This window comes from Oryzias melastigma, unplaced genomic scaffold (genome assembly GCF_002922805.2).
Source record: "Oryzias melastigma strain HK-1 unplaced genomic scaffold, ASM292280v2 sc00160, whole genome shotgun sequence".
In the NCBI taxonomy this organism is placed as follows: domain Eukaryota; kingdom Metazoa; phylum Chordata; class Actinopteri; order Beloniformes; family Adrianichthyidae; genus Oryzias; species Oryzias melastigma.
The window spans coordinates 568,123-587,905 of NW_023416878.1; the positions used below are offsets into that span (position 1 = coordinate 568,123).

A 19,783-nucleotide genomic window follows, 5' to 3' on the forward strand; every position below is an offset into this window, starting at 1 on the left:
AGCTTCATCCTTGCGTGGTGACGTCACAATCTCCCGCGCTTTAGTGATTCAGTAGTAACCAATAGGAAGCGTCCATTCCCTTTCCTGCACCGACTCCTGCCAACAAGCGCGGAGAACTCGTAGCGACCAATGGCATACGTCGTGCGCGGGCCTGCTGTCCAATCAGCGGCGACTACCGTTGATTTAATCAGCCAATGGCGCTCCACTCGGGCTGTGTGACCGAAGCGAGATCTGCCGGGTTCTTTTCGCCGTTTCTCCACCCGGCTGGTCTTTTCTGATCTCGCGGCAATGGCGGAGCAGCAGCAGTTCTACCTCTTGCTGGGTAATCTCATGAGCTCTGACAACAATGTCAGGAAACAAGCCGAGGTAAGGAGACCCGGGCGGGCGTGACAGTTTGAGAGGCCTCCGACACACGAGCGATGGGATTAGCTGCGTGCTAACTGCTGGCAGTTGCGCGCACGTCAGAGCCCATGTGCGAACCGTGGCTGACCATGTTGCGTAGTTTAGCGGTCAGAAAGCAGCTCTTTAGATCGGGGGCCCGTTCGTGACACCGGGCACACGGGCGAGCGCGTGTGTCCGCTTGTCCCTCGGGGGCTTCGGTAGAAAGTGAAATGCCTCTTCTATCCGCGGCTTTAGCTGAATCTCCAGCTGATTCCGAAGCTAGTCATCTAGCAAGATGTACACAGGAAGTAGCGTGGAGCTAAGTAGCCCAGAATGTTGCTAGGTTTGTTAGCTAAAAATCCCAAGCTAACGCTGATTTATAGAAGTCTAGGAACGTGCGGACAATAGAAACTTGGAGCGGCCGGACAGTCCAGCGTTAGAAACGTTAGTCCTGCTCAGCTGCGGGACTTTCTCCGGGTTCTCCCGGGGGGTTGTTTGAGTTTCCCGGCGTGTCCACCCCCCACATCCCAGTTGTTCCAGGTTTTCGTCTCAGCAGCAGGCTGTGGTGGAGCGTCCTGTCTCCTCAGAGTCAGCATTTCTCTTTACAGAACGCAGACTGACCGCCGGGATGCTAAGCTGACCGGAATCCCTCCTTTATTCAGTCCGGAACTCCCCATGGCCTTCTCACATTCACCTGAAACACTGATCTAATGTTGATGCTTGTGATGGAAAGACGTGGAGGTTTTCAGCCTGAATCCTTCAATCATAGATAACTTCTGTGAAGAAACTTACTGTTTAGATGATTAAATATTACACATATACTCCAATAAATGCATTAAAACATCCTCATAAATCCCACGAGTATATTTAACCCAGGAAACGATGATTCAGTCTTTTATGGGCTTTTTAAATGGTAAATGATTTTTTTTCTTGATATCATACGAGTTTAAATCCCACTAGGGACCAAAATCCAAAACTCACCTTAGGTCGTGGGCCGAACAGGATACACATTCATTTAACACACTAAAACTACATTTTTAAAACTGTACTTTTAACAAAATTATGAACTGGATATATAGTATTACCCGTGATAATGCTAGTGTGAATGCTGTAAGCTGAATTTGTCTGCTGAAAATGCTGAAATTGATAGCTGGAAACGCTGAAACTAAGAGCCAGCTAAAATCTCAGCTAAGTGCCAAATTATTCTAAAAAAAAAAAAAAAAGGTTATCTAAAACAGCTAGCATTTAAATATTAGCCTAGCTCCAAAACAGCCAAAACAAACAAAATAAAAGCCTAAATTAGCCACACCAACTAGCATGTAGCTGAAAATATGGCTAAACTTCAAAATACCCCCAAAAAATCTTAGTAAATGTCAAAAAATAAATCAACATAAACCTTAATTAACTTTCAACATTTTACTCTCCATAAAAATATATTTTGTCAAAATTATCCAAGTTAGAAATGAGAACAGGATACCATCGGGTCATTAATAACAATAGAATAAAATGATCTGGAGGGCCGGCTCCGGCCCCTGGGCCGTGACTCTGTGTTTTTAGATCTTCCTCAGGGTTTCTGTCATGTAAAGATCTCCACCCAGACTTCAGTCTCTGGTTTGATAACGTCGTTTTCTCCTGGTTCAGTCTTTCCTCGACGATCAGCTCCTCTGTTGTTTGCCTCCACATTTGCATCTCAAAGAGCTTCAGGGTTTCTCGCTTTTCTAGTTTCAGAAAGGGGGATTTCACTAAACGAGTTTGGTTGATATTAGGGCTTCCACAATTAGTCGACTAATCGACTATTAAAATAGTCGACGACTAATTTAATAGTTGATTAGTTGTTACTTTCTATTATATGGAGTCAGAGTGTAGGAAAGTTGAAAGTTTTAATGGTATTCTGCTAGATTTATGGACTTTATTGGCATTTATTAAGTTTTTTTTTTTTTTTTAGGCCAATGTGTAATTTAGCAAATTTTTCAGCTACATACTAGCGGTTTTGGCTAACTTGGGCTTTTTTTCCTCTTCACTTTTTTAAGGCTAATTTGGCATTTTACTAATATTTTAGCTGGCTATCAGCTTCAGAGTTTTTAACTATCAATTTCAGCATCTTCAGCTATCAGCACTAGGATCTTCAGCGGACAAATTCAGCTTACAGCATTCACACTAGTATTATCGCAGGTAATGCTATAGATCTAGTTTTTAGTTAGTTTAAAGATAATGATGGTTAAGATGTTTGTTTTAAATCCAGTTCGCACATGACCCGATTACTCGACTATTAAAATATTTGTTTCTGTTCCCCCCCCTCCTCTTCATCATCCGTCCTCTTTCCTGCAGGAAACGTACGACAACATCCCAGGACAGAGCAAGATCTCCTTCCTGCTGCACGCCATCAGGGATGCTTCGGCCGCAGAAGAGGTGCGTCAGCCAAACGGGGGCAGATCTTTCCGTTAAAGCCCCTCCTGTTGGTTTTAGTTAACCGTCAGCTTCTTGGGACGCCGTGTTTGCTGCTCCCGACTTCAGCTGCGATTATTTTTAGTCCTGAAATTGGAGCAGGAGTGACTCTGCCACACAAACATGTCCGTCCAGGAGTTTTGTTTGAGTGTCGACTTAAGGAGTTTCATTCTTGTTATTTAGTAGAGTTCACAAAGAGGTTGTTTTGGAAGTGATCATGAAGTGTGCCGCCGCTGCTGTGCTCTCAGGTCAGACAGATGGCGGCGGTTCTGCTGCGGCGGCTGCTGTCGTCCTCCTTCGAGGAAATCTACCCGGGCCTGACCCTGGAAATGCAGACCGCTGTGAAGACAGAGCTGCTGAGCAGCATCCAGCAGGAGACCTCGCCCAACATCCGCAAGAAGGTCTGCGACATCGCCGCCGAGCTCTGCAGGAACCTCGTGGGTACGGCTGAGCGGCGCCGGCGCCTCCACCGTCAGTTTCTCTGCCGTCGGGCTTAAACGTTGACCTCTCGTTCCTTCAGATGACGACGGGAACAACCAGTGGCCGGAGGTGCTGAAGTTCCTGTTCGACTCTGTGAACGCGGAGGACGTGGGGCTGCGTGAAGCCGCCCTGCACATTTTCTGGTGAGCGCCGCCGTCGCCGCTCTCCGTCCGCTCCGGTTGCTCTGGAGCTCACGGTCTTCCTGTTCTCCAGGAACTTCCCGGGAATCTTCGGTAACCAGCAGCAGCACTACCTGGAGGTCATCAAGCGCATGCTGGTGCAGTGCATGCAGGACCAGGCCCACCCTCAGGTAAGAGGGTAGCCGCGGCGCACCGCCCCGCCTGCTGTCGGCGCACCGCACAACGACTCGCCGTCTTCTCCTCTGCAGATCCAGACTTTGGCGGCGCGGGCCGCGGCCTCGTTCGTTCTGTCCAACGAAGGAAACACGGCGCTGCTGAAGCACTTTGCAGACCTGCTGCCTGGAATCCTGCAGGTATGAACGTCCATGAATGCACACAGGGTTGGTATCTGGGTTGGAGTCGGGCGGCACTGACACGCCTCTTTTCCGATCAGGCGGTGAACGAGTCCTGCTACCAGGGGGACGACTCCGTGCTCAAGTCTCTGGTGGAAATCGCAGACACGGCGCCCAAATACCTGAGGCCCAACCTGGAGGCCACGCTGCAGCTCTGCCTGAAGGTACGCTCTGACACGCCCCCTCCCTTCCTCCTGTCTCCATGGTTGCCCGTCTGGGTCTGACCTACGCCCGCCCCCCTTCCAGCTCTGCTCCGACACAAACCTAGCAAACATGCAGAGGCAGCTGGCGCTGGAGGTTATCGTCACGCTGTCTGAGACGGCGGCCGCCATGCTGAGGAAACACACGGCCATCGTCGCTCAGACCGGTGAGGATTTGTTCCAGTAAATCCACTTTTGGGGACACTGGACTGTTTTAGAATCAGGAGTCCAGAGCTTATTTCTCCTTTTGTGTTTATGGTTAATTATATATGAATTTCTGTAGATGTTTCTTCCAGATTTGAACATTTAAAAAATACTCTCTTTAATAAATGAATAAACCAGTTCTAGAGTGAAGGAGTGATGGAACTCCCTGCAGTGAGGCGGATTTGAACTCTGTTTTTCCTCCAGTGCCTCAGATGTTGGCGATGATGGTGGACCTGGAGGACGATGACGAGTGGGCGATGGCCGACGAGCTGGAGGACGATGACTTTGACAGGTTAGGCTCCGCCCTCCTGGTTTTTTTCTGTTGTTGCCGTCCCGCTGAAGGCGGCGGTCTTTTGGTCCCGCTACAGTAACGCCGTGGCCGGAGAGAGCGCTCTGGACAGAATCGCCTGCGGACTCGGAGGGAAGATCATCCTGCCCATCATCAAGCAGCACATCATGCAGATGCTGCAGAACTGTGAGGAAACTCCTTTGGGTTCAGTCCCGACTTTTGGGGAGGCGGGGTTTTAACACGCTGACCTGTGCACAGCCGACTGGAAGTACCGGCACGCCGGGCTGATGGCGCTGTCCGCCATCGGAGAAGGCTGTCACCAGCAGATGGAGGCCATCCTCCAGGAGATCATCAGCTACGTGCTGCTCTTCTGCTCCGACTATGTAAGGGGAGGGGCTTGCTCCTCATGGGTGTGGTCTGCAGGAGGTGTTCTAAGCTCCTTCTTCTCTGCAGCATCCGAGGGTGCGGTACGCCGCCTGCAACGCCATCGGTCAGATGGCCACAGACTTCGCTCCGACGTTTCAGAAGAAGTTCCACGATAAGGTCGGTCTCTGCTCCGCTTCTACTTCCTGACCGAACCTTCTCGAGGAGGCCAGGTGGGAATGTGACGCCGCCTCTGCTTTCCTGCAGGTGATCGCGGCGCTCCTCCAGACCATGGAGGACCAGAACTACCCGCGGGTGCAGGCGCACGCCGCCGCCGCGCTCATCAACTTCACAGAGGACTGTCCCAAATCGATCCTCATCCCGTACCTGGACAACCTGCTGCAGCACCTCCACGTCATCATGGTGGGGAAGCTGAACGAGGTAAGGCCGTGCTCTCCAGACGTGCCGCCGCCTGGAGCTCCGCCCCTTCATGAGGTCTGTACTCCACCAGCTGATCCAGAAAGGGAACAAGCTGGTCCTGGAGCAGGTGGTGACGTCCATCGCCTCCGTGGCCGACACGGCGGAGGAAAAGTTTGTTCCGTACTACGACCTCTTCATGCCCCCCCTCAAACACATCGTGGAGAACGCCATGCAGAAGGAGCTCCGCCTCCTGCGGGGGAAGACCATCGAGTGCATCAGCCTGATCGGGCTGGCGGTCGGGAAGGAGAAGGTGGGTTTGTCTCCGGAGGAGCGCTGTCGGACCTCGGCTCTGGCTCATCCCGCTTCTCCTTCTGCTCCAGTTCATGCCGGACGCGTCGGCCGTCATGCAGCTGCTCCTCAAGACCCAGACGGACTTCAACGACCTGGAGGACGACGACCCTCAGGTAGGCGGGGCTGAAGGCGGAGCTCTGGAGGCGTGTGAAGCCGTCCTCCTGCAGTGTGCTCCTCTCTGCTCAGATCTCCTACATGATCTCGGCCTGGGCCCGGATGTGTAAGATCCTGGGGAAGGAGTTCCAGCAGTACCTGCCCGTGGTCATGGGCCCGCTCATGAAGACCGCCTCCATCAAGCCCGAGGTGGCGCTCCTGGACAGTAAGTAACCGTTTCTGCAGTGACACACGGGGAGAGGGCGGCGGGACTGAAGCGTGTGCTACAGCTCAGGACATGGAGGACATGTCGGAGGACGACGGCTGGGAGTTCGTCAACCTGGGAGACCAGCAGAGCTTCGGGATCAAGACGGCGGGGCTGGAGGAGAAGGCCACAGCGTGCCAGATGCTGGTGAGACGGACGCCGTCAGTCAGGAAGTGCTCATAGAATGAAGTGTTGGTGGAAAACATAAAACCTTTATTTTGAAGCTGATCCCCCATTGGGAGTTTTATTTTGAAATTCTGTTAATTCGTTTTTTTCCTCTAGCCTGTATGTTAGCATTTTTTTTTTTAACAATTAGTAGCTAATCTTCATGTTTTACCTTTTTTATTTTGACATTTAGCTTCAAGATTTTCAATTTATTGGAGTTTCTAATTTTTATGTTTAAATAGGTTAACATAAATTAGTTTGTGTGTTTTTGACTAATTTGGCTTTTATTTTGGTAATATTTTAATGATATTTAGTGAAAGTGTAAAGTTGTTTTCTTTGGTTATTAAATAGTGATTATTTGGCTCTTCCGCACTTATTTCCTTTATTTTAGCACGTTTTGGCTCCTTTTTTAAATTAATTTTAATGTAAAATGTTTAAGGCAGTTAAAATGAACCCTTTAGGTCAGATGATTTTAGATTTGTTTTTCTTATTTGACATAAATGTGTATAACTTTTCTGCCACTTTAAAAAACTTGTTTTTTTGTTTAAAAAAAAACTTTTCAGCTGCATTTTACCCTATTATTCTCATTTAAATAAAATATAACATTACAGGAAGTTTCAATTGCTCACTTAGGTAAATTATTTAATGAAAATCCTTTGGTTTTATTTATTAACATTCATTTTACTGATGTTCTGCCACTTTTAACCTCATTTTAACACATTTTCTGTGTAATTGGGCTTTTATTTTGGTAATATTTTAATATGTAACCGTCTTGGATCGTTTAGGCTCTTATACATAGTTTTCCTTCCTTGATCACACTGTTGTTTACAGTGTGAGTACAGTTGTCGGTAGTGGTGTTGTAACTGCGTGTCTTCGTGCAGGTGTGTTATGCCAAAGAGCTGAAGGAGGGTTTTGTGGGCTACACGGAGCAGGTGGTGAAGCTGATGGTTCCGCTGCTCAAGTTCTACTTCCACGATGATATCCTTCAGTCTCGTGACTCAGACGCCGTTTTTGCCGCTGTCGTGGTTCTGGCGTGGCGGTGTAACTGTCGACTTTAAGCTCAGGCGCTTCCTTGACTGTGTCACGCGTGCGGGTGGCGGCGGCCGAGTCCATGCCCCTCCTCCTGGAGTGCGCTCAGGTCCGGGGCCCGGAGTACCTGACCCAGATGTGGCTGTTCATGTGCGACGCCCTCATCAAGGCCATCGGCACGGAGCCGGACTCGGACGTGCTGTCGGAGATCATGCACTCCTTCGCCAAGGTGAGGCCTCGCCGCTCGTCTGAGCGCGTTGAACCCCGTGGCGGCGTTCTGACCCCAGCGGCGTCTCCTCCCCCAGTGCATTGAGTTGATGGGCGACGGCTGTCTGAACAACGAGCATTTTGAGGAGCTGGGCGGCATCCTGAAGGGGAAGCTGGAGGAACACTTCAAGAACCAGGAGCTGAGGCAGAGTGAGGCATCAGCACGGCGACCTTTGACCTTCTGTCTGCATTTACTAACCTGTCTGCGTTTGCAGCCAAGAGGCAGGACGAGGACTACGACGAGCAGGTGGAGGAGACGCTGAAGGACGAGGTAGCCCCTTCACAATAAGAGCCTTCCTGTAAAAGGCTGCAGATCTCATCCGTGTGTTTGTGTATCAGGACGAGAACGACGTCTACATCCTGACCAAGGTGTCGGACATCCTGCACTCAGTGTTCAGCAGCTACAAGGAGAAGGTGCTGCCGTGGTTTGAGCAGCTGCTGCAGCTCATCGTCCAGCTCATAGTAAGACGTCCTCACAGACCTGCAGGTGGAAGCTGACTCAGAGGCCTGACAAAGCCCCGCCCCCTTCTGTCCGCAGAGCTCCACCCAGTCCTGGGCCGACAGGCAGTGGGGTCTGTGCATCTTCGACGACGTGGTGGAGCACTGCAGCCCCGCCTCCTTCAAGTACGCCGAGTACTTCCTGCAGCCCATGCTGCAATCGCTGTGCGACAAGAGCCCCGAGGTCCGGCAGGCCGCCGCCTACGGCGTGGGCGTCATGGCTCAGTTCGGCGGGGAGAACTACCGCCCGTTCTGCTCAGGTAGGAAAGGTCATTTTGATCAGGGGTCCTCGACCTTTTTCTTGTGAGGGTCACAGAACGTTTCTTCATAGATGAGGGGCCGTGGTCGGTTTGTAGGCTAACAGAAAAAGGGTTTTCTGTTAGCGGTTTTGTCTGTGATTGTCTGATATTGTTCAGGGGCTGTGCCAAATGTGGAGGAGTGCCGGATCTGGCCCACGGGCCATAGTTTAGGACCCTTGATTTTGATAAAATGCCTACATTATTATTGCAATTTAAAGGGAAAAAGAGTCAAATTTAGGCTACAGTCACAAAAAAATGACCAGAAGATCCTGGAGGATCTGGTTGTTTCCAATTTAAAACTCTTATATTTTTAACCATAAGCTTAAACCGTTCTGCAAACACGGTGACATTTATGCTGGACGTTTCCTCTTTGGTGTCCTGCTGACTGACGCCGGTTTCTCTCTGCAGAAGCGCTCCCCCTGCTGGTCACGGTCATCCAGGCGGCGGACTCGCGCTCCAAGGAGAACGTCAACGCCACAGAAAACTGCATCTCTGCCGTCGGGAAGCTCATGCGGTTCCGCCCGGAGTGCGTCAACGTCAACGAGGTCCTCCCCCACTGGCTGGGCTGGCTGCCGCTCAACGAGGACAAGGAGGAGGCGGTCCACACCTTCGACTTCCTGTGTGACCTCATCGAGAGGTGGGTTTGACCCCGAGCGATCCGGGTTCTGACCCGCCGACGCCACCTGACTCCTCTGCTCTTTGCAGCAACAACCCCATCGTGCTCGGACCCGACAACGCCAACCTTCCTAAGATCTTTGTCATCATCGCCGACGGCGTCGCAAGCGAGTCGATCAAGAGCGAAGACGCGTGCAGCAAACGGCTCGCCAACGTCGTCCGCCAAGTGCAGGTATTTTAGAAATATTTATTTAAAAAAAAAAAAAAATCAAGAAAATGACACTTTAAAACCTGTGGATACATTGATCCGGTGAGGCCTGTTCTTCAGAGCAGCAGATAATTGCATGTATTCAGTAAAGCGGACGCCTCAGGAGCGTCCCGTGCTGACGGCGTGCTGACGGCGTGCCCTGTCCCCTCAGGTGTCTGCAGGCTTATGGACACAGTGTGTCTCCGGCCTGAACGAGAAGCAGCAGAAAGCCGTCCAGGACCTGCTGAACGCCGCCTGAGCCCGCCTCCCCTCCTCTCCAAAAACAACCCCTGAAGCTCCTGGACTCTCAACCCCCCCTCTTCCTCCTGCTCTGATCTGTTAAAGTGAAGGCCCACCCCCCCATCTTTACCCCCTAGAGACGTACATTCAGACACTTGGAGCAACCACGGAGGATCGGTCGGCGTGACGACGCCACTTGAACTTTTATCCCCCCCCCCATCGTCTGCGTGGGACTCCCTCATCGGACCGTGAGGCTCGGGGGGGAGTGGGGGGGCTTAGGAAATGGACTTTGTCGTGGTCTGAGCTGCTAAACGAGCTGCAGACGGGCTGATCACTGCCCGTCTCTGTGAAATTTACTTTTTTTTTTTGTATTTTCTTGTTCCCATGGTTACCCTTTTGGGAGAAAATGGCCTTTATCTGCTGGGGGTGGGGGGCGTCCGATCAGTGCTAGCAGCATGTTTAACGGTTAGAAACGTTAGAACATTAGTTCTGTAGTCTGGGACAGCTGATGAATTTCCACCAGATTTTGGACACGTTGACAGGAAGTCCTCCTGTTTGTTTTTTTTCTTTTTTTTTTAACTGTTCTTACCCCCCCTCCAGGTAGTAGCTGGAGGCCTCAGCCTCCTCCTCTGAAGGTCGCCCGGCCTGGAGGCGTCGCGGAGTATCAACTGTAGAGTATTTGTAAAGGAGTGCTGCTGTTCACTCGACTTTATGACCCGTTCAGCCCTGCAGATATGAAATTCCAAATGCTAATAAACTCCATTTGAGAAGAACTCTGAGCCTCATTTCAAAGCTGTGGGTCCATCTGACCCGACTGTAAGGTTCGGTTCTGAAAGGATGTGAAGGAGAGTTTACAAGTGAAAGCTGTTTACTTCTACAGAAGTCAATGGGGTTTTGCACTTCCTGTTTGGGACATCAGGGGGCGGAGTCACTCACAGTGCTCTTACACAGTCAATCTGACATCCAAGTCCAGTTTTTACCTGATAGTCCGGTAATTAGACGGTCATCCATGTCGGGGAGAGGAAGAGGAGGAAATCAAGAAATTTCCCAGCATGCCTCACGTGAGTGAAGGATGCAGATCTTTAAAGAAGGCCGTCACAGAACTCCTGCCTCTAAACAACAAACCTCAAAACATTCCGTTTATTTAAACCAGGGGTCCCCAAACTACGGCCCGCGGGCCGGATCTGGCCCTCTACCACATGTGGCCCAGCCCCCCAAACTATTTTGGCTAAATTACACATTTTTCCAGTTTTTTTAAGGCTAATTTGGCTTTTAGCTAATATTTCAGTTACATGCTAGTTTTTGCTAATTTAGGCTAAAATTGAAATTCGGCTACGTTTGGCTTTCTGGAAAAGCGTAAATGTTCATGTTTAGGCTGTAATTGTTATACTTTTTCTGTTATCCTACAAACTGACCCCACATCAGAGAAGAAAACAGTTCTGTGGCCCTCACAAGAAAACGTTTGGTGACCCCAGATTTAAACAGTAATTAGAATTTATGATAGTTTAAAAACCCGTCTAGCGTTTTCGTTCGCGATGGAAGAGGCGGGGCATGAGCGGGAGCAGCCATGCTTTATTTAGACACCAACACATTAACTTAAAGCTTTTCGACAGCCATGAGAGTCACCAGATCAGCAGGAGGCTGGTGTTTCCGCTGCAGGAGGTTGGAGCTCCAGCTCCAAGAGTCCTCTGAGGCTGGAAGCTAAGGTGGAAGGAAGGGGGCGGAGTCCCAGACCAGCTGGGAGGAGGAGCCCACCCCAGCAGAAGTGTGCTCTGTCTACGACTATCAGACGTTCGTGTGGAACGGGTATTTACAGAGGGGGAAGACGGGGAGAAGCAGGATTTACTCTGAGTTCTCCTCAATAGAGACCAACCGGCTTCTTCTAGTGTTCTTCCTACTGCAGCATGTCCACAAACGCATCGAACTCGTCGATGTTCTTCTCGTAGACGCGCAGCTTCTCCGGGAGCGAGTCCTGCATGAGGAGACCGCCAGTCAGACTCTGAAAGACGCTTTGCTGCCAGACTAGAGGAAGGGAAACGCCGCTCACCAGGTCGTCGGCCATGGACTGGGAGCTGATGTGCAGCGACAGGCTGGTCAGCTGAGGCGGGTTCTGGAACTCTCTGTAGAACGTGCCCAGGTCCATCGGCAGCAGGTCGTCCTTGGAGAAGGCCGGACGCTGAGGACCAACACGGATGGAAGCTCAGACACGGCAAGAACAGGCTTGTGATCACATCCTCATGAACTCCATCAGACTCCAAACCCACTGCGGATCTTTTTAGTCTTCAGAAAACATGGAGAAGACGTCGGGATCTTCTCCAGAAAGAGGAAGCTGCAACAATCTGATTTTTATGACTTAAAGGGTCCCAGTTCTACGTTCTTCTAAGTTCTGGAACTGCAGAAGTCTCCAAAAAAAGCTGAGTCATGTTAACTCGGGATCAGCATCTGGCTTCAAGGCAATCTTTAAAGACCGCTTTTATTTTGAAAATTATTTAAAAAATATTAATAAACCCTCTTTCATTTTTTTATGAGTAAAGTTTTTGTTTTTTAAACCTTTAAATCATCAAGTTCATGTTCTAAATATAACTTTGAAAACATTTTTACCAGACAATATTTAAAAAAAAAATAACACGAGAATAAAGTTGTAAAGTTATAAGACAATAAAAAATAAGAAAAAATGTCATAATTTCACGAGGAAAAAAATACTTTTAAGAAAATAAAGTTGGTGGTGAGTAAGACTAAATCCAGGCTTCAGTTTAGGAATCTATGACCCATAATGCATTTGGATCAATCAGCCAGTTTCCTGTGAATTCTGTTCAAACTCTGAATACTGTCGGTAATACAATGTTGACTCAATGTTGAATCACTAAATTCATAAACCAATCCTGATGTAAGCACTAACAATGTCTCTCATGTAGAAACACAATATTTTTTGGTTTATTGTTCTTAGTAAACAGACTTTTTGTCTCAAACTTATGACTTTAAATCCCATAAATTCTAAACATATCTTATTGGAAAATACAAATTAATATTTATTTATTTATGCATTTATACTTACCGTTTTATAATTTTACCAGTTTATTCTTGTAAAATAATTTTATGACTATTCTCGTAAAATTACTAAGCGTTTATATACATGTACGACTTTATACTTTATCGTTATTCTTAGAATTTTACAACTAATTGTCTACATTTGACTTTCTCACTTTATTTTCATAAAATGATTTTTTTTCTCAAAATTTTACAACTTTATTTTTGCAAATGTTTGACTTTTCTGTAGGAATTTTTGACTTTTTAATAAGAATTTAACAACTTTATTCTTGTAATTTTGTTTCCTTTTCATTATTCTCAAAAAAAATGTCACGTTTCTACGACTGTTCTCGTAAAGTTTGGGGTTTGTTTCTTACACTTTTATGACTTCATTCTTATGAAATGTTGACTTTTTTCTCATAATTTTGTGACACTTCTTGTAGATTAGAGTTTTTTTCATATTTTTATGACTATTCTCATGAAATTTTGCCCTTTCTTATAATGTAACAACTAATTTAGTAAATATTTGGTGTTTTCCTCATAATTTACAACTTAATTCTCTTAAATCTTTTACTTTGTCTCATACCTTATTCTTGCATATTATGTTTTCCTTCATAGTGACCCTAACCCTTTTTATTTATATGTTTAATTCATGAAAGAAACATGATTCTAGGGAACAACAGAAGTCCTACAAGAAGCTGAGTCAGCATCTGGCTTCAGATGTCAGTGTTTAAAGTCTGTTTTTTTAAATTAATTTTAAAAATGTTAATAAATCCTCGTATTTGTCAGGAGTTTAAATAGATTTAGATTTTTGTTTGTTGAACCTTTGAAACAGTTAACTTTATTAAGTTAAATTTTGAAACTCTTTGCTGAAGGAAACAGGATTCTGAGGTGGAAATGGGCGGAGTCACGAAACATGAGTGAGAATGATGTCAGGAACCCGATGAAGGAAATGTTTGTGTTGCTGCAAAAACACCGTAAGTGTGTGAATGAAACCTGAACTCACAAAGTCGACCATGACAAAGTCGTCCTGCGGCCCGGATCCCTCCGAGCCCTGCGAGTGGAGGCTGGCCTGCAGGGGCGACTGGCTGGGGGGGGACTCCGGAGGCTGAACCTGGACCCACAAAAACAGAATCAGCTCTGCGGTCGAAGACGGAGGACGAGTTCTGCGTCTGAGCAGCCGTTACCATGGGATCGCTCCCCTCCGAGTCCAGCCCCCGAGCGGCGAAAGCGGCGAACGGCAGGTCCAGGTTGGCCGCCGTTATCTGCAAAGATCGGCGCTTCAGAACGCTGGTAAAAACCGAACGCGGGTCTGGGGGTTCTGAGGGCTCCGGCGGCTTACCTGTGTGCTGGGTTTGTTTACGAAAGCGCCAACCTTCCGGGTGAAGGCGTTGAGAGACTCCACCGGGTCGGACGGGGAGACGCTGCGCCCTTCCTCCCTTCGCTCTTCGCCGCTCCGCGACAGACCCTCGTCATCACCGCTGGAGGGGGTGGAGGTAATCACACCTGAGTTTTCCTCTAAAGCACGTCTCAAAGTCAAGGCCCGGGGGCCGGATCCGGCCCTCTGGGTGATTCTATCCGGCCCTCCAGATCATCTTATTTTATTGTTATTAATGATCCGATGTTATCTTGTTCTCATTCCTAATTTGAATAATTTTGACCAAATATATTTTTATGGAGAGTAAAATATTAAAGTTATTTAAGGTTTAAGTTGATTTATTCTGGAATAATATTCCTGCTTTTTATTATTCATAATTATGTTAAAGGTTACAGTTTTAAAGTTTGAAAAATTTGCATTCTGTTAGATTTTGGACTATTTTGACATTTACTAAGATTTTTTTAGGTTATTTTTGAGTTGAGCTAATATTTTAGCTCGTGCTGTTTTGGCTGATTTAGGTTTTTTTTGTTTTTTATGCAGTTTAGCTAATATTTATATTTATTTTTAGTTAATATTTCACCTAAATGCTAGCTGTTTTGGCTAACCTACATTTTTTTGTTTTGTTTTTTTTAGGCTAAGTTGGCATTTAGTCAATATTTTAGTTAGCTATCAGCTTCAGCGGCCAAATTCAGCTTACAGCATTCACATTAGCATTATCACAGGTAATGCTATATATCTAGTTCATAATTATGTTACAAAGTTATGGTTTTAAAGTTCTAAGAATGTAGTTTTAGAGTTTTCGATAAACGTTTATCCTGTCCGTCCCGTTTTAGATTTTAGCCCCGTGTGTGATTGAGTTTGGCACCTCTTATCTAAAACGTTAAACAAACAAACCTGCTGCCGGGGGTGTTGAGGGGCGGCTCCACGGTCAGGTGGGCGTCCACGCCATGAGGCTGACAGGGAACCACCACCACTCCGCCTTCTTTCCCAGCATGCAACAGCTGAAGCATCAAAACAGAGGTTACAGTTTGCTAAATGAAGGAACCAAGTCTTTCCTTTTCTCCTTTTTGTCACCTGGTTGGCGTTCGCCGCGGCGGGATAGACCTCGGCGGCACTGGGCTGGTACGATAACCTGGAGGCGCACATCTGCAGAGGAAACATTAACCAGAGGATAAACGGAGCGAGCCGAGTGCGTGGGAGGGGCGGGTCAATCATTAACGATGGTGACTGAGGATGAGGAGCAGCAGGTGGAGCGGCTACAGACTCACATTGTGAGCGACAAGTCCAGGAGCCAACGGCAGCTGCAGACTGTCCAGAGGGAGGGGCTTGGACATTTTAGAAGGGGAGGGGCTCAGTGTACAGACACACTGAGGCCATGCAAGCAACCCCACCCCCAGAACAAGAAGAAGAAGATAGGAAAATATTCAGGAAACAGAGAGAAAAAGGAAGAAGAGGAAAGCGGCGAGCGGCTCTCTGACCTGGGAGGGCGGGGAGGTGGAGAAGGAGGTGGTGCAGACCTCCTGGGAGTCCTGAACTCCTGCGAAGGCGCCCCCGTCCTCCTCATCGGGAGCCCTGCATCAAAAACAAACGGGTTTGAGGGGCAGAAAGACGTGTATCTGAAGGTGGAGGAACCAGGCGCACATGCTGCACACGTCAAACGCACCTGTAGTTGCAGGGCTGCCCCATGACTGCGGGGCGCTGGCTGCTGCAGGGGGGGTCCACAAAGTGGTCCACGATGATGCCCATGATGGGGGCCGAGCGGTCAAACTGCCTGTGAGGCAGAAGAGGTTCAGCCCAGGTGGCAGAAGGGGGTGAGGGGGTGGGGCGTGGGGGGCTCACCTGTTTGACATGAAGGCCAGGTTGGTGCGGTAAGCGCAGGAGAGGGTGACCGTCCCCACGGGGGTGCCCACCACCCCGACGCGCACCGTCTGGAAACCTGCAGGAACACGGAACTCCGTCAACGTCCTGTCGAGAAGCTAGAACTTCACGAGGCGCCGTTACCTTCTCCTAATCCACTCAGCTGGACCTCCCCGAAGTAGATCCTACAGAAGAAGAAGAAAACATCAAGGAGACCTCCTCACTGAGCTGATCATCGTCATTTTATACACACTTTTGGATCAATAACTAGTAGATTTTGGGAGCACGTTTTTTGGCTAAGATGCTGAACAAAAACTAGAACTGTTTGTGTTTGTATTTGTTTTAAATAAAGCTTTATTACAAAAGAACAACAAAAACCCTTTTGTCATGAGGACTTTTATTTTCTTTAATCTGGAATATTTCCATAGTTTTTTTTCCATCTTTTCTGTTTCAATTTCTGTCACTTTACTTAAATATATAGACTTGAATAATAACAATGACTTACATGAACACAAATCACCACTTTTACTACAGTAAAAGTGACATCAACTCCATTTACGTGTTTGGTTTACATATTTTTGCTAATAATGACCATTAGTATAAGATAATATTCTGGGAAATCAACAAGTTTGTTCTTGTTCTGAATAAAAACCCGACCAATGGTGGTTGGAACAATGACAGATTTAATTAGGCTTATAAATGATCACTTTGAGCATTGTTTAATGATTTTTTTGTATTATTTTAACTAAGATTATAGCTATAATAAAATGTTTTAATGATAAAATCATCTTTTTTATTCTGGATTTGTTCATACTTTACTAAAATCTAGATAGAATAAAAGAACTAAAATCTAGATATTCCAAGAAAGTTTGGACAAACATTTATTTTTAAAGTTCAAATATAAGAAAATGTATTTAAAAACTATTAGCTGAGCGACATAAAAAATAATATTTTGGTAAGTCTTCTGATTATTTTTTGTGACTTAAATCTTTATAATCTTGAATAAAACCTTCAAAATGATTAAACATGAATTATATTATGCAGAAAAATCAAGTTATGAGATGAACAGTAACGTGAATGTCATTTGCAGGCTGCTATGACTCAATTTGGCCACTAGGCCACTGAGGAAGTTCGGCATGTCACCAAGGATCCTCAGCAACTTCTACAGCTGCGTTGTTGAGTCCATCCTAACCAGCTGCATAACAGTGTGGTACGGCAGCTCTACCGTCACGGACCGCAAACGCCTGCAGAGAGTGGTGAAGGCTGCGTCCAAGATCACCAGGACTCCTCTGCCCTCACTGCAGAGCATCTACAAGCGCAGGGTCCTGAGGAGAGCTGCTTCCATCATCGGAGACCCCACCCACCCCCAACGAGGTCTGTTCACTCTCCTTCCCTCGGGCCGGAGGTACAGGAGTGTGAAATGCAGGACCAGCAGACTCAGGAACTCTTTCTTTCCCTCTGCCATCAGACTCCTAAACAGCTGACAGGAGTCTGCAACAGCAGACTGCACCTTTGCACATCTGGATTATTTATCATATATATATCATTACTGGACTATTCAGCATTATTAATGCACCTTAATAACTGCACATGTACCCCACTATCCAGTTCTGTCAGCCTCCTTTGCACAATAACCGCTGTAAATTGCACAACTGATTTGTAAATATCTTAGTGACTTACATATGCATAGTTTGTTTATTTCGTATATATACCTTGTTTTCAGTCATCCTGTAAATATCCAAAAACTTTATATTTTTTATCTTATGGCATTCAGAGTGAGCTGCAAAGTAAGAATTTCATTGTACAGGGAAACCAGTTTCTTTACTGTACATATGACAATAAACCCTTTGAATCTTGAATCTTGAATCTCTTGAATCTTGAATCTTGAATCTTTGAATCTAGGTGTCACTGTTCTGTTCTTCCTTAAACTGAAGCACTGAATATTTTTTCCAGTTGAATTTGATGTCAAAACCTATTTAATCTCTTCTTTTGGTCTTCTTTAAAAAATGTTGTTCTGTTTTCCCTTATGTCTTCTTCTGTACATAAGTAAACATCATTTCTAGTAATACATGTCCTAATAGCAGAATTTGATATAATAAAACTACAAGGAAAAAATGTAGTTTGAAATTTGAATTTATATAAAAAAGGTTTTTTTTTTAAAGTAAAGACAGAAATTCTGTGACAACAGTTTCTGAATCTGAGTTCCTCCAGCATTAACGGCAGATGAAGTCACCTGTATAATATGACGTAGTCATGTCCCTGCTTCCTGGAGAGTTTGTAAGCAGGTGTCACTCTGGTGATGGCCATCAGAGACTTCAGGAGGACCGACAGACGGTTGTAGACCGTGTACGACACCTTTATGTCTTTATCACACCTGCAGCAAAACATAAATACAGTTAAAGTTCAGCTGATTGCTGCTAAATGCCATTAAAAGCAGCTATGAGTTTAGTTTCTAATCATTTTGTCACTAAAATGGTGAAAAAGACTCACTTTTCATTCATCTCCAGGCACCAAGTCTCTAATTCCATCGAGTCACCCTGAAAGAAAAAGATCCCACTTTAACATGTCAACTTAATCTCATCGGTGACGGACTAAAACAGCCTAAACGACAGCGCCGTCACCTCTGACGTCTTCAGGGAGATCTCCACACACATGGAGCGCCCGATGCCCGGGAGCTGGCCGGCCAGAGCCTTCTTCGCTTCATGACTCACCTCTGGGATGTCCTTGATGGCTAGATTAAACTAGGAAAAGTGTCAAAAACAAAAAGGCATCAGCAAAGATTTACTTTAAAACAATACAAGAGGAAAGCAAAATGTTCTACCCAATCAGAACCAGTGGGAGAGGAAGAGGACCGAGTGCAAATCTTCTCTCCAAGGCGGGCTTGGACTATCACCTGGACAGTCTGCAACCACAACAAAGGCTCATAAACAATCACTGCAGTAAAATCTGACATGAGGGGAAGCAAAAGTGTCTGTGGGATGAGCAAACATTTCTATTTTTACCTTCAGAGCAAAGAATTTAATGAACTTGTCCAGGTCTTTTTTATCCTGTGGACTCAGGTCACTGTCCATGTCGCCACAACCCTGCAATCGACCCAGACAGAGCAGCAGATTGGACAGGAGATGCGACGTTTTTACGACACATTTGAACTTTTTACTGCCACCACAAACAAAGAGGACAGCTCACCCAAAATGATCAAAAATGTTTTAGATGAAAAATTGAATAATCTGATCAGAATTTTGGTAAAATGTTATATTCACCCAAGAAAGTGGAAAAAAGTCCCCATATTAAATACATTCAAATAAATAAAAAATAATAAAAAACATTTTGATGGACTATTTTTGATTTAAGACTATTTATAACTTAATTTGTGTTTACTTCTGAATAGCAGATTTTAATATATGTCATTAGTCAATATTATTTTGTGTATTGTGTTTTCATCATATGTTTACATTTTGTCAAACTATTGAATTGTCAATAAAGATTTGTTTTAAAAACTGTTAGCTTTTGCGATGACCATAGACTGTATATAAATTTTATTTTATAATATTTTTACAGTCTATGGCGATGACCTACAAACCGTAATTTGGACCGGATGTTATTCTTTGTCATTTATCCGACTAAAATCTTTAAAAAAAATTCAAAATATGCATAATAAATTTTAACTTTAATACAAAACATTTACCGAGCAGCTTGTTTTTAAAGCCCCAAAGCTTCTGTTTTAAGCTAACAACTGGGGCCTCCTCGATTAAACTGTCATTAAATACGCATCTCCATATTTAGCTGTCAATTAAAACACAAAATAATACAAATTTCAAGTGAAATTTTGTTTTTTTTAAAGATATCGCCGAAAGCTTAAGAGGGCCAACACATTGACTGGATAGTTAGCATTAGCATGTGGCTAACGACAGCTCAGCAGCTGACTATCGTTCACTTCAAGTCCAAACACAACTAAACTTACATTAGTTTCACCCGAATCGACGTATTTTCAATAAAATGTGCTTTTTGTCGATAAACAGCACGTAAAGTCGCGCTAGACTGACATTCAGACGACTGCTTCTGGCGTCAACAACGACGGTGCTACTTTTCTGTTTATTTTCTCCATGTCGACGTGTTATTGCAGCTGCGCATTCGCGTC

General features: G+C 45.9%; 2 protein-coding genes across 4 annotated transcripts; one reads left to right on the forward strand and one right to left on the reverse strand.

Annotated features, from left to right (window-relative positions):
* The first annotated feature begins 116 nt into the window (after positions 1-116).
* On the forward strand, positions 117-10,156 carry kpnb3 (karyopherin (importin) beta 3). The gene is made up of 26 exons (XM_024260951.2): positions 117-366; positions 2,710-2,790; positions 3,075-3,267; positions 3,347-3,449; positions 3,520-3,616; positions 3,695-3,799; positions 3,880-4,002; positions 4,085-4,205; positions 4,447-4,534; positions 4,611-4,717; positions 4,790-4,914; positions 4,985-5,074; positions 5,162-5,335; positions 5,406-5,624; positions 5,695-5,778; positions 5,852-5,984; positions 6,049-6,170; positions 7,070-7,166; positions 7,274-7,446; positions 7,523-7,634; positions 7,700-7,755; positions 7,824-7,946; positions 8,023-8,242; positions 8,690-8,918; positions 8,987-9,128; positions 9,316-10,156. The coding sequence occupies exons 1-26, from the start codon at positions 289-291 to the stop codon at positions 9,400-9,402; spliced, it is 3,282 nt and encodes a 1,093-aa protein (XP_024116719.1). The 5' UTR covers positions 117-288; the 3' UTR covers positions 9,403-10,156.
* Positions 10,157-10,935: 779 nt separating this feature from the next.
* On the reverse strand, positions 10,936-19,773 carry atg13 (ATG13 autophagy related 13 homolog (S. cerevisiae)). Of its 3 annotated transcripts, none has more exons than XM_024260937.2 (18): positions 19,607-19,773; positions 18,648-18,728; positions 18,467-18,547; positions 18,267-18,386; positions 18,136-18,182; positions 17,879-18,019; positions 15,790-15,830; positions 15,628-15,724; positions 15,452-15,559; positions 15,267-15,360; positions 15,057-15,155; positions 14,863-14,934; positions 14,683-14,789; positions 13,753-13,891; positions 13,598-13,675; positions 13,417-13,524; positions 11,431-11,559; positions 10,936-11,355 (listed from the first exon to the last, which is right to left on the reverse strand). In XM_024260937.2, exons 2-18 carry the CDS (start codon positions 18,714-18,716, stop codon positions 11,278-11,280), a joined length of 1,608 nt encoding a protein of 535 aa, XP_024116705.1. In that variant the 5' UTR covers positions 18,717-18,728; positions 19,607-19,773; the 3' UTR covers positions 10,936-11,277. The 3 variants fall into 3 exon arrangements, with proteins under 3 accessions (XP_024116705.1, XP_036066598.1, XP_024116706.1); XM_036210705.1 differs by having other exon boundaries at positions 19,689-19,762; XM_024260938.2 differs by lacking the exon at positions 15,057-15,155 and having other exon boundaries at positions 19,607-19,772.
* Positions 19,774-19,783: the final 10 nt, after the last annotated feature.

Coding starts and splice junctions, on each gene's coding strand:
- kpnb3 (XM_024260951.2), top strand. CDS start 289: ATGGCGGAGCAGCAGCAGTTCTACCTCTTGCTGGGTAATCTCATGAGC. Junction 5,985..6,048: donor CGAGGTGGCGCTCCTGGACA/GTAAGTAACCGT, acceptor CGTGTGCTACAG/CTCAGGACATGGAGGACATG. Junction 6,171..7,069: donor CCACAGCGTGCCAGATGCTG/GTGAGACGGACG, acceptor GTCTTCGTGCAG/GTGTGTTATGCCAAAGAGCT.
- atg13 (XM_024260937.2), bottom strand. CDS start 18,716: ATGGACAGTGACCTGAGTCCACAGGATAAAAAAGACCTGGACAAGTTC. Junction 15,725..15,789: donor GCTGAGTGGATTAGGAGAAG/GTAACGGCGCCT, acceptor GTGTTCCTGCAG/GTTTCCAGACGGTGCGCGTC. Junction 11,356..11,430: donor AGTCCATGGCCGACGACCTG/GTGAGCGGCGTT, acceptor CTCCTCATGCAG/GACTCGCTCCCGGAGAAGCT.